The 17858-nt window shown below is 37.6% G+C and overlaps 1 protein-coding gene across 3 annotated transcripts in view; it reads left to right on the top strand.

The window, feature by feature from the left end:
• The window catches only part of ABCB4 (ATP binding cassette subfamily B member 4), a 76942-nt gene that overhangs the window by 15986 nt on the left and 43098 nt on the right, over positions 1 to 17858 (top strand). For all 3 annotated transcript variants that reach the window (XM_039219985.1, XM_039219984.1, XM_039219983.1), the window contains exons 7-13: positions 734 to 858; positions 3587 to 3758; positions 6001 to 6114; positions 7182 to 7292; positions 7510 to 7635; positions 11466 to 11669; positions 12031 to 12201. In XM_039219985.1, coding sequence (XP_039075916.1) covers positions 734 to 858; positions 3587 to 3758; positions 6001 to 6114; positions 7182 to 7292; positions 7510 to 7635; positions 11466 to 11669; positions 12031 to 12201 — 1023 coding nt within the window. The remainder of the gene's footprint in view (positions 1 to 733; positions 859 to 3586; positions 3759 to 6000; positions 6115 to 7181; positions 7293 to 7509; positions 7636 to 11465; positions 11670 to 12030; positions 12202 to 17858) is intronic.

Here is a 17858-nt window from a genome sequence, read left to right as displayed (position 1 = left end):
TATTGTGATTTAAAATGTCAGCTATTACCTCAATTACAGATTTTTCACACTGCTCTTATTTCTTTGGGTAAATCTTCTGGCATAGTAGTTTAAACTACTATCATAATACGATAAAACCTTGGATTTTGAGTAACTTGCTCTGCGAATGTTCCACAAGATGACCAAACGTTTCCAATAAATTTTAACTTGATAAACAAGTGATATCTTGCAATATGAGTAGTCTGTGACGCCAAATGTCACATGATCACAATTAAGCGAATGGTTCTTGAAATTTGCTTTGATATACAAGTGCTTTGAATTACAAGCATGCTTCCAGAAGAATTATGCTCACACACCAAGACTTTACTGTAATTAAAAATCATGACACAATAAAGGAAAGAACAATGACTTTCCAAAGCAGTAAGATTTTAATTTATTTTGCAATTAGCAGAGAAAATAAACACAGTATATTTGGAATGTGACTGTTCCTCAAAATGCTCTTTAGAGAATTATATGTGGATTTTCTGTTCCTGACTACTCTTGGGGAGCAGATCACCAGGGTGGGTCAGATCTAGTCTTTGTAGGGGGTGGAGAAGCCATTGGATCTGGTACATGGAATGTTGTTCACTTAGAGACTTCAGTTTTTGGAAAGGGATAGATAGGATTTGGAAAGAAAAAGTAAACTGAACAGTGACAGGCTCTCTTTTAACTTTTCTCCCCATACCAAAGTCATGAATGTTTCCCTTCTGTCCAGATACTCTCAGCATTTAGTGACAAAGAACTGGCTGCGTATGCAAAAGCAGGAGCCGCGGCAGAGGAGGCTCTAGGGGCCATCAGGACTGTGATAGCATTTGGGGGCCAGAACAAAGAGCTGAACAGGTCAGGAAGGTTCTCTGTTCGCTAGCACAAAGAACCCACTTTTATACTTTTTGTTGCTCGTTCTTCTGTGGTATGTGTTTGCTGCTTTCCTTTTCTTAGTATTAATCGCTCCCCTACAAAATATAGGAACCCTTTACAGATGTCTGGAGTTTAATGTCAGCCTCTAAAGCAGGGTGTTTACCCTTTTATGTTCCATGGACTCCTTTGGCAGTCTCATGAAGCCTATGGACTCTCTTCTAAGAGTAATGATTTTAAATACTGAAGACAAATACATAGGATTACCAAGGAAACCAATTATAATGAAGTACAGTTTTCAAAATGTTTTTAAATTGTGATATAGCAAATATGCGCTTTCACTGTTAACATATTAATAAGAGTGAACTATGGGCTCAATAACTACTGAAACTGAAGCAGAAATACAGGTAACAGTTATTTCAACATATTTGTATCCCTTGTAACATGATATAAAAATGATCCGCTATTTCTATTGGAAACAAAGTCACAGTTACTGCTAATTCTACTGGGGTTCGTTGCCTGCATTGATAATCCAAGGAAATGCTAAATTTCAGGTACAGGTCAGTGAAAATAATTACATAATGTTTTCCACATTCAAATCCCTTGACCATGGATCCCAGACCAAGAACCTCTGCTCTAAAGGAACCTGACATACAAAAACCAACATGCAAGGTCAAAGCCCACTGATAAAGGCTAGACTGCTTTACTTTAATGTCCGCAGCCAGTTTTCTTTAAATAGCATGCCCTTATACAGTCAAAGTATGATTCTGTGGGGGTTTTTTGTTTGTTTGCTTTTGTGTTTTTGTTTTTGTTTTTGTTTGCCATTCTGTGGGACTCCTGATAGCCTACAACTTTTTAAAGAAAAATTCCCTCTGGAAATTCTCCAGCATTTAAAGCAAATTTTCCCTAATCCCCTCCATTTTCATTTTCTATTTTTCTGTTCCTTAAGCCCTCTGCTAAACCACTATGTTTCTTTCTCTAATCTCTTCCTTTTTCTCTCTCACTACTGCTTCCTGCCTGCATACAATAGCCCACACAGAGCACACTAACCCTCCCTCGGACCTCAGGATGTGAGTGTAATCACTACTGCTCCATTAGCCGCAGTAAGCAAGCCGCCTCAGCTAAGGTAATTACAGCACATCCACGCTGTCCCTGGAGCCTGGTGTCACACGGGGCTGGCCTGAATCTCCCTGGGCCCTGGGGCCCAGCCACACAAGACTAATCACCGTGCTGGACACAGCATGCTGGCTGTCTCCCCAGGGACGCAGCTCTGCTAAGTGAATGCAGTGCCCGAGACTGAGAAAAACACCCTGAAAGGCTGACTGCTTTAAGTAATTAAACAAAGAGACTTTTTGGTGGCAACTAATAAATTCTCAACATCTCATTTGGTTAAACTAAAAAAAAAAAAGTGGTATTTGTTTTTTGTTAGAAACACACTTTTTAGATATTTTCCTACAGTCTCATTTATATGCATTGTGTTTTTTCCTAATTTTAAGAAGCCAAAATTAGGTTTTACATACTCACTGTGTCTAGCATGGAAAGGTAGATTTAATTTAAACTGATGTAAAAAGAAATTATAATTTAACAGACTCATGTAGACATTTGTACCTTTGTATCACATCCAAGAAGCCAGTAATATGAATAATATTTATTTTTTTAAATTTTTTTAATGTCTTTATTTTTGAGAGAGAGACAGAGTGTGAGCAGGGAGGGACAGAGAGAGGGGGAGACACAGAATTTGAAGCAGGCTCCAGGCTCTGAGCTGTCAGCACAGCCAACACAGAGCTCGAACTCACGAACCGTGAGAGCATGACCTGAGCGGAAGTCAAACGCTTAATCTACTGAGCCACCCAGGCACCCCAGGAATATGAATTTTAATTGCTACTCTAAAGTATAATAGAATGAACAATATTTAGGAGATTAAATTCTAAAACAATAATAGTAATAATAACAGGAATTGGAATTACCAGGTTGTGCCAACTGTGTGCCAGCATGGTGGTAACTACTTTCTAATACTATCTCTCAATCATAATCATTTTGCAAGGTAAGCATTATTTACTCCACTTTACAAAAAGCATAACGTAAATCTAGAAAAATTCAGTTAAGAACCCATATCCTATATGTAGTGACCACTTCATAACCTTGTTCCCTGCCTTGACAGTTGAAGATCAGCCTGACCAAAAAAAAAAAAAAAACCAAAATGAAAAAAGCAAAGGCCCAAGTTAAAGTACAAGAACATGTAAAATTCCTGTCCATCACGCAATGGGGCAATAGAAGGGGTTTTTCTCTTGCCTAGAAAAGAGAAATTGAATTGTGTAAAGAGCCTATTTTCGGCATCCTGAAAGGTATTTACATTTTGATGCCATTCTTGTTGTCTTGGTTTCTCTTCTTCCACCTTAATGTTGGCTTGTGATACTGGCCATGAAGGTGAAGGCAAACTCTTCCATATCCCGGAGTGACGTGCAATTCTGGAACAGCGACAGGAGACTGTAGGGACCACGAGAGATGAGTTACCGCCAGTAAAGAGAAGGTTCAGATGGGTTCTAGTCCTGGCTGATCCCGAATTGGTTCATTTCCCAGGAAGCTGGATCTCAGCAGGGCTTTCTTACTTTGATGGCTTTCTTCCTTAATCCTCCAACTATACAGGAAATGAATATGGCTCTGATTGTGGATTGTTTTCTTGTTACAATATTTGCCTCTCATTTTCTGGTAGGTATGAGAAACACCTACAAAATGCCAAAAAGATTGGAATTAAAAAAGTGGTTTCAGCAAGCATTTCCATGGGCATTGCCTTCCTATTAATATATGCATCATATGCGCTGGCCTTCTGGTATGGATCCACTCTGGTTATTTCGAAAGAATATACTATTGGAAACGCAATGACAGTAAGTAGTTTTCCTGAATATTTGTGAAGAAACCAAAAATATTGTTTATGCATCTACCTTTTGTTTTCTTTCATACTCCTCCCTTTCCGAGTATGAGCCATGGTTACAGGCTTTTTTCTTTTGGTGAGTCTTTGCTCTGTCCTTTGGGCAGAGCTGCCCTCCTAGGGTCAACAAGTCACCACTATGAGTTAGGGCCAAAAAAGTGGCATGTAGTTAGACCACTTGAGAAGCTATATAACATATAAAAGGAAATAAAAATTGGATAAATTTATGAACGAACAAATATGGATTGGAGGCATCCTCTTTCTGCCATTGAGTATCATCATGTAAACCCAAGGGAGCCTGGGTGGCTTAGTCGGTTGAGCGTCTGACTCTTGATTTTGGCTCAGGTCATGATCCTAGGGTTGTGGGATTGAGCTCCATGTCAGGCTTTGCACAGGTGGTACAGGGCCTGGTTGGGATTCTCTCTCTCTCCCTGTCTCTCTCTACTCCTCATGCTCGCTTGCTGTCTCTCTCTGTCTCTCAAAATAAATAAAAATAAACATTTAAAAAATAAACATTATTATAGGTAGGTCATAGTGTGAGAGAATGCTAAATTTATATAATATAAAACATTATACAAAACATAAGATGGAAAGTTATTTTATTGTTTTTCAGAATAAACATAGCTTTCTTTTATGATTCTAAAAATAACATACACAAGTTATACAAAGGATTTGAATAGACAGTTTTTAAAATTACAAATTACTTAGAATTGCTTATAATCTATTAATTCGTATATACCTAATGATAACTTTTGGTATATATCTCCCAGATCATTCTGTATGTATATGCTTTCTCTTTCAAAACTGGGATTATGATGCAGATGCTTTTAATAACCTTTTTATAACCTTTTTTTATAACCAGCAATATTTTTTATAAACCAGCAATATTTCATGACCATCTTTACATGTCAATGATAATCAAAACATGTAACCATTCAAATAGCAATCTTTTAAAACCTATAGTTCCCTGTATTTCTAAACAGAGGATATCGAACACAATTTGGCTCTTTGGTGGCCAATAAGGGCCATTATAAAACCAGTCATTTCAAAATGTTTTCTGGGGTGTTATCTTCAGATTCCAGTTCCATAACTGTGGACTCTATTCTCTCTCGTTTTGGTCTCCTTTCTGGTGGTCAGCTCATAAGCTCTCCACTTTCTTCACTTTCTCATTTGCTAAATTTTGTGAAGAAGAGGGATAGAATCCTGACTCCTTTCTAGCCTGGTCTCCTCATTTGTTCTGTGTGGACAGTGACATCTCCCCAGCGGGGCTAGAGAGTGATAGTTATGATGTAGAGAACCCAGCAATACCCTCTGCATAAAAGCAGGAGCTCTGGTGCATGAACTTTATAACATCTATTTTTGTAGAGGCTTCTTTGCTTCCTTACTGGTCCTTACTGGTACTGCAGATAGTGGATCAATATTTGAGGGATATTTGAATTCTGGGTATGTGAAGTGTTATTTTACTGTCTTCAGAGAAAAGTCAAGCTGTGTGTAGATGTTTCATCATGCCCAGAGAGAAAAGAGTAATTTCTCTACATGTATGTTTTCCTAATTATGTAATAATTTGGATTCCTGAAGCTATCTTGTTGGCTGTTCTATATTAATTTAAAGGGAAATGTGTTAGATTTTGTTTGCTAATAGTATAAAACAATTGCATAAAGGAATTAGTGCACACAGGTGTGATTTAATGATTTATAATATGTGAACTGTTACTCTTTTGTTTAAAATCTTATCAAAATATGTACGGAAAATGCTATTTAAAAAAATAGGAAATTCCATGGGACCAAAATCCATCGTGTTTCACCTTGAACATTCTGTGTAATTCTATGTGTAAGGGTAGAAAGCCACAAAGGACTAAATAACAATACTGATGAGAAATGTGTCCCTCTAGTGCCATTAGCCTCACAGTCAAGGAAATAGATTTGAGAAATCTTTTTGACTCTGTATACGATCAGGAGAAGAACAAGAGATAGTTTGACAAGCTAGACAAAAAACAAATTTGAGGCTTTGAAGATGCCCATTGCGCGATGGAATATTGTAGTAACCTTATAAATTTTGCCCTTTTGCTAAAAAAAGATGTTAAAGGGATAATCCAAACTCAATCCTTAGGGTAATAATGTGTTTCAGTCATATCTGAGATAATAATGGGCACCAGAATGGGGCTTACTCCTAACTTTTCCTCGTATTCTCCTGTTCAGGTCTTCTTTTCAATTCTGATCGGAGCATTCAGTGTTGGACAGGCCGCTCCATGTATTGACGCTTTTGCCAATGCACGAGGGGCAGCCTATGTGATCTTCAATATTATTGACAATGTGAGTCATTTATTCATTCCATGTCAAAACATTCTTGGAGGCTTGCATACCTAAATTTGGCTCTAGGTTAGAAATCCTGTGAAAATAAGGAAGCTTTTCTTGGTAGTGAGTGAAACAAAGTGCCTCTTATTAATATTTCTAAGAGTTCATCTTGAAATAGAATAACGCTGACCTCATTTGGGAAAAGTGCATCTTCAGTAGTGTGTTTATTATTAGAGTTCAGAGTAAAGATGTTTGCTCTTCCAAGTTTGTGTCTTTTTCTCTTCCAAGGTGTAGCTAGACTAGGAATATTATGATTTTCATACGCATGGTGAGTAGGTGTGGAAAAATTAGCAATGTATTGTGCTGTGGGTTGCCCCTTTCAAAGAAAAAAATTACTGCATGATTCATATGATTTTTAATCCACTCAGTTGAATGAGTTTTACTAGCTGCAGTGAAATAAAGAATATAATTTTCACACACTAAAGCACGTCAGTGCATTTCTGCAGATAAAAATGCAACGTCTAACTGAAATCTGGCCCTTTAATTCAGGCTGTTCCTCTTGTGTCATTGACCTGAGTCATGAGAAAACTGCGGCTTCTGAACTTTCTTGCAGTTTACGCTGCTCCTAAGTAACTCGGCCCAACCAATTGTTCAGTCTTCACAACTCAAATCCATGTCATGTGTTATTTAGGAATAAGCTCATTTTCAGGAGAGGCTGAATACCTGTCTCTGTCAATTTTAATATGTCTTGTTATGGCAGGTGTATAAGCATGCATCTCTGACCATTTTGAAAACGTATGAGTATATGCCAAAAGCTTAAAGAAAGATATTGTAAGAAATGGAATTAGTATATCTTTCTGCACTTTTCAGAAAATGTCTGTTTTCTGAGAAGGAATATTTCCTTACACACACACACACATGCACATGTACACACACACTCATAAAATCTACAACTAGGGTTTTGTCTCATGTGAAGGGAACTGAGTCATTCCAGGCTCTATTTTTGGAATTTGCTAAGTCATATTCTTTAAATGTGCAATTGTTTGTCCTATGATGGAATAGTCATTGAATTTTGTTTTATTTAGAATCCTAAAATTGACAGTTTTTCAGAAAGAGGACACAAACCAGACAGCATCAAAGGGAATTTGGAGTTCAATGATGTTCATTTTTCTTATCCAGCTCGAGCTAATGTCAAGGTACTGTAAGCAATGTTTACAAGAATTCCTAACTCAGATGGAGTGTTTAATCACTATAAAGAACCTAAAGTCCCTATTATTTAGATATTTATATCCTTTTCTCTTTGGGGCTTTATTTCCTTATTTGATACTTTTTTCAAATTTAAAACTGAATCAAATTAGTCCTCTTTTAGGATTTTGTTGTGAAGTGATTCTTTTTCTCTCTTTTTCTTCACAGATCTTGAAGGGCCTCAACCTGAAGGTTCAGAGCGGGCAGACGGTGGCCCTGGTTGGGAACAGCGGCTGTGGGAAAAGCACGACAGTGCAGCTGTTGCAGAGGCTCTATGACCCTGATGAGGGTATGGTAAGTGGGAAGAACCAGGTTCTCCAAAGTGGGAAGCTGGGTACCAATTAGCCCTTCAAAAGTGGGGGTATTTTTTATTTTAATGTTTTATTTATTTCCAGGAGAGAGAGAGAGAGAGAGAGACAGCGTGAGCAGGGGAGGGTCAGAGAGAGAGGGAGTCACAGACTCTGAAACAGGCTCCAGGCTCCGAGCTGGCAGTCAGCACAGAGCCCGACACGGGGCTCGAACTCAGAACCGCAAGATCATGACCTAAGTGAAAGTCGGACGCTTAACTGACTAAGCCACCCAGGCGCCCCAAAAGTGGGGGTATTTTTAGTAATAAATTCACATGTGAATCAATTTTAGTAAAAAGGCTATAGACTTGCAATGCATCTAGATAATGGCTTCAAACACTTGGCCTGGTTTAACAAAAACATGCAAGATGATAAAAAGCCAAAGAAGCTAAATGGCTCTCTCTTCTTTTCTCAGTGAGCACTTCATAACTAGGCATCCAGACCACGGAGACTGTTATTTTCAAAGAATTTTGAGGTTTGGTCAAAAATATTTCTTGTAGCATTTTTTGACAAGCTGATAATCAAGATCACAAGAAATCTTAGGACAGTAATTAAGTTCATCAAAGATAGTTGAATTTTCTTAAATGTTGGAATATCTCCAGGGGAAAGTGGGATTGTCTCTTAAAAAACTTCTGGGACATGGGGGACATTAATAACCCAGGGTATATTTTTGCCTGTTAAAAACTTTCCCATAAATTGACACTTCAGGGGCACCTGGGTGGCTCAGTCAGTTAAGTGTCTGACTCTTGATTTTGGCTCAGGTCATTATCTTGTGGTTTGTGAGTTCAAGCCCCACGTCAGTCTCCCTGCTGACAATGTGGAGCCTGCTTGGAATTCTCTCTCCCTCTCTCTCTCTGCCACTACCCTACTTGTGCTCTCTCATTCTTTCTTTTTTAAAATAAATAAATAAACTTAAAAAATAAAAAAAATAAGTTGAAATTTCAACAAAAGGTATAAGGCATAGAGTCTTCACCCACATTTACTAATGATATTTTGACCCCTTTACTTTATTGTCTTCTCTCTCTCTCCATATGTGCTTGTGTATATATAAGAAACATACATGCACATGTATTTTTTTCTGAACCTTTGAGACTACATTAAGGACATCATGTCCTTTGACCCTTAAATATTTCAGTACATATTTTCTAAGAAGGACATTCTCTTACACAACCACAAAACAATTATCAAAATCAGTAGATTTAATTTTAATACAGCACTAGCCCACAGTATATATTCAGATTTACTCAACTATACCAACCTTAGGACACTGAGTTTACCTGATACTGAAATATATTGTAATTCAACAATTACGAAAACAGAAGGTTACAAGTTACAAAGAAAAACAAAAAACATTAAAAGGCATTGAGATAGAATTGAGATGGCAGAAATGAATACAAAGTTTTAGGTCCATGAATTACATATTTAATTAATTTAATAAAATGCACATTTTGGAAAAATCTGATATTACTAAGGAGGAACATAATCCTTTCCTCGTTTGCTAAAGCTAACTCTAAGTTGGTTCAAGTGTAAAAATAAAGAGCCTTGTAAAGAGCCTCATAAAATACTAACCATTAAAAATACACATTTGAAAATTTCTTTAAAGTTATTATTGGAATAGGGACACCTGGCTGGCTCAGCCAGTGGAGCATATGACTCTTGATCTCAGTGTCATGAGTTCATGCCTCCAGTTAAAATTCAAAAAATAAAAAAATTTTAAATAAAATAATTATTGGAGTAATATATATACTTTATATTTATATGTCAACAGTAAAAGATCTTCAGAATTTTTTTAAAAATTTTAATGTTTTATTTATTTCTGAGAGAGAGAGAGACAGCATGAGCAGGGGAGGGTCAGAGAGAGAGNAGACCACTTTTCCCCCATAGGATGTCTTTGTAACTCTAGTGAAAAATCAGTAGATCATAAATATATGGGTTTACTTTTGGATTCTAGATTCTATTCCATTGATATATAGGTCTACCCCTGCACCAGTGCCATACGGCCTTGATTATCATTGCTTTATTTATTTATTTATTTATTATTATTTTTTAAATGTTTATTCCTGAGAGAGAGAGAGAGAGACAGCGTGAGCAGGGGAAGGTCAGAGAGAGGGAGACACAGAATCTGAAGCAGGCTCCAGGCTCTGAGCTAGCTGTCAGCACAGAGCCCGATGTGGGGCTCGAACCCACAAACCATGAGATCATGACCTGAGCCGAAGTCGGATGCTTAACTGACTGAACCACCCAGACACTCCTAAAAAAATCTTCAGAAATTTTATAACTCAGAGATATTCATTGTTTACATCATGATGGACAATTTTCTTACTACTCAAATAATAAATGTCCAGTGGTATAATTCATTCATTTAATTTTTCCTTAAATTTCTCTTCCATAAAAATCAGTAAAGCTTCAATAAAAGAAAACAATAAATAGAAATATGATTTGTGATATATATGGTGAAACTATTATATTTAATACTTGAGAAATTAATATGGATCTATAGTAGGATACGAACATGAAAATCTTTTGAGAATAAATATGCATTTGTAAAAAGCTTCAAGATATGTCCAGCCTCATTTATAAATAGATACAAAACAAAGCAAATATAAGGTACCAGCTTGCACTTATTAATTAGAAAAAAACAAAATGATAAAACTCAGAGCTAGTAAATTGTAAAAAAAAAAAAAAAGCAGATATATTTATTTTTCCTGACACTGTAAATTATTAAACTCTTTAGAGTGTTGTTCATTCAACCTTTATTCAGCAAATAGTAAGTGCCCATGCCCAACATATACCAGTCATTGCATAGGTAAGTAATTGTCATCAGAGAAAAAGATAAATCATACTCTTCAGCCTGGTAACTCTCTACTTCACTGATTTTTCTTCCGTGTTCCTTAAAAGAAGCCAAATATCCAGCAGGTGAGAAATGCTAAAGTAAATTATGGTATATTACATATAGTAAAACATCATAATGCTGTCAAAATGATGTGTACACTAAGTAAATAAGTGGATGTTTTAATCAAATTTAAATAATGGTAAGCAAAAAATAAAGCATGCCAAAAATCTATAACCTACTATCACTGTGGAGAATAATCCATCTATGAAAAACTGTATGTGTAAGATAATAAATATACTTTTTTTTTAAATGTTTATTTTTGAGAGAGAGAGACAGAGCATGAACAGGGGAGGGGCAGAGAGAGAGAGGAAGACACAGAATCTGAAGCAGGTACCAGGCTCTGAGCTGTCATCACAAAGCCCAACGCAGGGCTCGAACTCACAAACCACAAGATCATGACCAGAACTGAAGTTGGACACTCAACTGATTGAGCTTCCCAGTCACCCCAATAAATATACTTTTTATTTTTATTTTTGCACATTGCTGTTTGTTTCTAATTCTCATTTCTAACCCCCACAATAAGTTAAATAAGTTAAATGTTAGCTAAGACTTTTTGTAACAAATTAAAGAGTCTTGATGCTTTGGATGTCAGATGGATTTAAAGCATTTAATGGAAACAGGGCACCTGGGTGGCTCAGTTGGTTAACCATCTGACTTCAGCTCAGGTCATGACCTTGCAGTTCATGGGTTTGAGTCCTACATCAGGTTCTGTACCAACAGCTTGGAGCCTGGAGTCTATTTCAGATTCTGTATATCCCTCTCTCTCTGCCCCTCCTCCACTCATACACTGTCTCTGTCTCTCTCTTTCAAAAATACACATTAAAAAGAATTTTTTTAAAAAAATAATAAATTAGGCATTTAATGGAAATATTTCTGTCTTTCAGATCAATATAGATGGACAGGATATTAGGACCTTTAATGTAAGGTATCTCAGGGAAATAATTGGAGTGGTGAGTCAGGAGCCAGTGCTATTTTCTACCACAATTGCTGAAAACATTCGTTATGGCCGTGGAAATGTCACCATGGACGAGATAAAGAAAGCTGTCAAAGAAGCCAACGCCTATGAGTTTATCATGAAACTACCACAGGTAAAGACTGTAGTAATGTAGTTGCCCTTGACATTAGAATTTGACTTCATGTGTCTGACTTCTTTCTTCAAAGTTTAAACTAAATAATGTTTGAATGCAAGGTTGTCCAACTTGGCTTAGGCAAGTCTCTTAACTTATTCAGTTGGGGCTATATTGGCAGTCTGGTACATAAATCCTATAAAATTTTATACAGAGTGTATGTAAGTAGTTTTTTAGAATTCAGTATTCATTGATTTTATTATAATTTAGGACTCATTACAGTAGTCAAAATGAAGCTCTGTGTTGCCTTCATGAATTTCTAGACTCCTTAGCTTTTTCTATTTAAAATACATCAGGAACTCCTCCATGTTTTCTGTTGCAGAAATTTGACACCCTGGTTGGAGAGAGAGGGGCCCAGCTGAGTGGTGGACAAAAACAGAGAATCGCCATCGCTCGGGCCCTGGTCCGCAACCCCAAGATCCTCTTGCTGGATGAGGCCACATCAGCCTTGGACACCGAAAGTGAAGCAGAGGTACAGGCAGCCCTGGATAAGGTCAGTCAACCCTGAACACCAGCAAAACTGAAGCTTTATTGGAAATTCTTGCCAGTGTTTTGCGAGTCTAGATTGAAAAGCATAAACATAAAAGCAAGTGAAGCTCTCTCCTGGGGCTTTATTGATTTCCCTCTGTCAAGTCACATTGCCAAGAGAGGTAGATGGCCCATTAACTGGCTTGCTTTGACCGAAGTGCACGGTGCCCAATTCCAGGTCTATGCCACCTGCCACTTGGCTTCATTTACTTCCCGCACATAGGCTATTGCTTTGATCAGAAAGTAGTTGTGTTAAAATGTACAGAGAAAAATCTTGTTACCTAGACACTGGTCCAGCTGAAAAATAGCTCAGAAACTTGCCTTGTTTTGTAGGCACTAACATTATCTTTATTCATGAAGGCAAAAGGAAATAAAGTTCAATTTGTGTGTTTGTCTAAACACATAAAAAAGCAGTGCATTTGAAAGATGCTAAGCTCATGTGCCCAACTCAGGTATTCCTGAATCTCTCACTATCATTTTTGTTTTTAAATTTTTAAAAATTTTTTAATGTTTTATTTATTTCTGAGAAAGAGAAAGAGACAGCATGAACCGGGGAGGGTCAGAGGGAGGGAGAACCAGAATCCAAAGGAGGCTCCAGGCTTTGAGCTAGCTGTCAGCACAGAGCCCGATGCAGGGCTCAAACCCACGAGCCGTGTGATCATGACCTGAGCCGAAGTCGGACGCTTAACTGACTGAGCCACCCAGGCAGTCCTCACTATCGTTTTTAAAAGCTGAAGCTTCACAGGAAGAACCTTATGTTGGGACACTTTTGTGGTCAGTGCTGCTATCCTCTGTACTAACAACACGGTATAATAATCAGAATCAGATGACACCATATAAATGGGTTTCAGAAACATAAGTATTACAAATATATTTGGTTTGAGAAAGTTTAATAATCAATGTGCAAGCCACTGAACAGTTTCTATCCAAACTACCTCTTGCAATTTTAGAGACAAGTTGTGTGTATCTTACTTTCTCCAGAAAATTTCTACCTGAATCCTAAGTAAACACTGTGTGTGCTATCAACTGTAGTTAATCAATGCTTCCCAGTTTATCAGATTTATATTTTGGCTTATATCATATAACTTACTCTAATAATGATTGAGATTATAGTTGTTCCACACAAATTCTTGCATTGAATTATATTGCTTTCATGTATGTTAAGTCTCAATATTAAGGAATCAAAATATACATGGGAAACTGGTATTTGGTTGGTTAATCAGGCATGACTGAAAGCAGGAGATTATTTCTTTATGCATATGTTAAAACAAAAATTAACTTCAAAGGGCATTTATCTGTTGACATAGACTTTTTCAGGAAAAGTCAGGTAGGATAAGAAAGATACTTATGCGGCAAAAAGTCCCATTCAGCCCTAGAGCCCAGGTCCCAATACTTTCTAGGATACAAATATTCAATATATTAGCACTTTCTGTGCTAAAAGAACAAAATTATTGGATGTTATTTTTTTGTGATATGGATACTTTCAGAAAAATTGTGGTCTTGCTGGTTTTAATTCATAGTTGGACAAGTCACTTCATTCAATTTTAGCAATTTGTATTCTCTAGGATTATGGCCTACACTCCCCATTTCATAAACTTTTAGGTTTTAAAAATAGGTGATAAATCACTCATAATTTTTTTTTAAATCTCCATGAAAAGCTATTAGCAGCTTGGTGAGGGGTTAAGGGCACAGGCTTTGGTACTAGACAGGCTGAAGTTGGAGTCCTGGCTCTGTCTCTTTCTAGCTGCATGACCTTGGGCAAATTAACTGACCTCTCTAAGCCTGAGATACTGCAGAAGTAATTAGGGAGAGGGAGAGAAGTAATGTCATAGGATGATTGAAAAGATTAAATGAGTACTACATGTAAAGTTATTAGCACATGCCTTGCACATGGGAAACACTTGATAATGTTAGCTGATGCTATTATTATGGTGAATACCACTACCGTGATTATTATTAATTTAGGTAATTGGTGAGTTGGCGACCTGTTGCTGCATAACAAACCATCCCAAATTCATACTTAAAACCGTAATTCTGCAGATTGGCTGGATGGATCTTCTGCTCTTTTCACCTGAGCATATGACTGCATTTACATGGAAGGTTGACTTAGCTAAAACAGTCCAAGATGGCCACACTCACATGGTGGCAGTCGGCGGGCATCTCATGTGGCTTCTCATACACATACTAATACTCATGCAATAGGCTAGCCTGGCTGCCTTACATCGCATTTTCAGGACATTGTACCCAGAGGCAGAAGACATCTAGAGGCTTAGACTCCAGGGCTTACACAGTGTCACTGGCATGATATGCCAGTCACAGTAATTCACAAGGCAGCCCAGACTGAAGAAGGAAATAGATTCTACCTCTTGGTGGGTGAGCTGTAAAGAATCTGTGACCATATTAAATCTTCCACAGCACACCCTCTCCCACATTTATTTACATTTCTCCCATGTGCAAACTGAATTCACCTCTTCCCAATACCCTCAAAATTTTCATGCAGATCTGACCTCCGGTTCAAAGTCTAGTATCTGAAGATCTGTACATGGTCCAGATATGGATGAGTTCTTTATGTTAACCTCATCTTTATCCAGAGATCGGTGAATGAAAGAGACAAGCTGTCTTCCACACATACACCCAGCATGGCCTGTTGATGCCAGGATGGGAAAATGGTAGTTGCTCTTTTCAAAAATTAGAACAGGAAGCATATAACAGTGGTTACTGGTCCATAGCAATTCTGAAATGCAGTCAGGTGCATGTAACCAAATACCCCACTGCTCCAGGGTAAAGGAATGGTCCTTGATTAAAGCCCAATTCTGTCCCCAGTACTGGAGTGTTCTTGGTTTGGGCTCCACCCTCTGGGCTCTTAGATCCTCCCTCTGAGTGGCCTTTCCTTTTCAGTAAGAAATGGCCTGTGTCTGCCACTGATTAGCTTTCTAGGTATGCTTTCTGCCTGTAGAAATTTCGGACCTACAGCCCTCTTTGTAGTTTGAATTTTCTCAGTCTCTTTCAGTCCAAGATGATGGATTCTCTTAAAAACTGAGTTTGCTCGGAATCTGACTGTGGTTCACACAAGCCCCCAAAGCCACATCTATAACTTTTTTCCCCCAAAATAAACCTCTCTCTACTGTGGGCTGTATAGGAAGCTGCCATGAGGAAACCCTTACTCAACAGTCGTAGAAGCCCTTTTATGTAGATGCAGGTGTCTACTAGAATGTACATTAAATCTTTCGGAGATTTGATCTTTGGCTTCATTTCCCTAGATGGTTAATGATACATTTTCCAACCAAACAGGTACTGGGTCTTCTATGTTTCCTCTAAATTCACCTTGCAAACCAAATAGATCCTTCTTTAGCTCACCTTTCTCTTCCCATACCTTATAAAATACAGCCTGTAGAATCCAGTTGGCACTTTCGACATTCTGTTTAGAGATCTCTGGAAACTTCTTAGCTAGAGGTACAAGTTCAGTAGATAAAATAACTTTCTTTCAAGTTACTGGAGGAAACATTCTTTTTCAATTATTGCAAGGTTACATAATGCAGGTAACCCTCTTTCTGGGCTCCAGTAGCAATTTCCTTACTTCTCTCCTCGTCTTTACTAACAGTATTTCTTTTTTTTTAATGTTTTTAAAATTTATTTTTGAGAGAGAGAGACAGAGCATGAGTGGAAGAGGGGCAGAGAGAGAGGGAGACACAGAATCCGAAGCAGGTTCTGAGTGGTCAGCACAAAGCCTGACGTGGGTCTCGAACAAGAAGCTGCGAGATCACGGCCTCAGCCGAAGTCGGGACGCTTAATCGACTGAGCCACCCAAACGCCCCTTTACTAATTGGGCTTTAAGCCAAAACTTAGTGAAGTGGATGGTGTGATTCTTCTATTGGTTTTGCTTAGTCTCCCTCAAGCAGCTACTCAGAGTCAGCTGGGCTGGAACATTCAAGATGGCCTCACCCTTGTGCCTGGCAGTTAGCTGGTGATGGCTATTGCCTGAGGCAGCTCAGTTCTCCCCAAGAAGCTTCTTATCTTCCAGTAGATTAGACAGGTTTCCTTTTACTATGGTTTCAAGGTAGCAAACACACAACTGGAAAGCCTTTTGAAGTCCAAGTTCTGGAAATTGCACAAGGGTCAATTCCTTCATATTCATTTGGTCAAAATAAGTCACAAGACCTCCCTGATTTAAGGAAATGGAAAAACACACTTCCCCTCTGGATGGGAGTGCCTACAAAGTGTTTGTGGCCATGTTTAACGTACCATTGTTACTATGAATAATTTATAATCTACTTAATTGGCTCCATACTTTGCAAAATTACTAAGCAAATATATTTTGCAGACAAAAATCATATCTTTAACAGGGAAATCCTTCATTATTGCACCACCCCAGTGATACAAGTCAATCATTTGGGCCAGTCATACTAAGGTACAAACTACATTTTAACAATAAAAAGTTGAATTTTGTAGCTTATCATCTTTCCTCTGAGGAGTGTAAGGATATAACACTATTTTATCTATTGTTATTCTTTCCTGATTACCTATCCTGTAAGAATAATTTCCTCTTGTGGATCCTTTCTACATTTCTCAGTACCTCATGTGTGGCACCCCCTTATTGTAGTTATTTATTTATTTATGTGCCTTCTCTCCCTGGAAAGAATAAATCTTCTAAGAAGCAAAATTACTGAGTGGTTCATGTTTATATCTTTTTTAAAAGTAAGCTCTGTCCCAGGCTTGAACTCACGACCCTGAGATCAAGAGTCACATGCTCTACCAACAGATCCAGCCAGGTACTCCTGTGTTTATATCTTTTTAATACTTAATACCTGCCTTGCACATAATAGATCCTAAATAAATATTTACTAAATTGACTGATTACCATGATCCAGCTCATTGAAATCATACATGTCAACATAAAAAAATTGAATGGCCGCATAAGCTTTTGACTCCATAAATAGTGACTATTTATCAAAACATACTATAGGTTTTTCAATATAAGATCTTAAAGAATACATATGAAGATTTATTGTTTTGATTTTTTAAAGAAAATCATTAACCACAAGATTTCATACCTACGTGCCTCTCCTACTCACAGTGTTATCATACAGGAGGCGCAAGAGAAAAATGAAAAATAGCCTGTGTGATTTTATCAAATGATTCCAAAGATTTCATTTTATGTACCTCCCTCCACCTCTTTTTTCCCCCTTAGCAGTTCCAGAAAAGCTAATGGATCAGTACTCCCTTTGTTCGGGCCTGCCTTTCATCCCTGCACATCCAAAATTAGCAGAAGGTCCAAATTTCTTAATAGTTGGTGTCCTTGAATCTTGGATATTTATTTGCCAGTGTTTTTTCATCATTGGAACATCTAAGAGCTCTGAAAAGAAATCTCTTTGTGTCAAGTCTGTTCCGGTGAAAATTTCTTGGTAGGGCGACAGTTGCTAACTTTTAAATTGACCAATACATCCTTTGTTTCTCCTGCACACCAATCATTTACTCACAAGTCTGATTGTAATCCCTCTGGGTGGTTGTTTTTTTAGTGTTCAGATAGTATCAACCTATTATTACCATAATATTAACATAATCACTGTTTGCAATTTACATATCACTGTTATTAGTATCATGAATATGATTAGAATGATCAAG

The sequence above is a fragment of the Hyaena hyaena genome, unplaced genomic scaffold, assembly GCF_003009895.1.
Source record: "Hyaena hyaena isolate Hyena2069 unplaced genomic scaffold, ASM300989v1 scaffold_858, whole genome shotgun sequence".
Classification (NCBI taxonomy): Eukaryota; Metazoa; Chordata; class Mammalia; order Carnivora; family Hyaenidae; genus Hyaena; species Hyaena hyaena.
The sequence above is the reverse complement of the archived record's forward strand: the minus strand, read 5'-3'. Positions and strand labels throughout refer to the sequence as shown.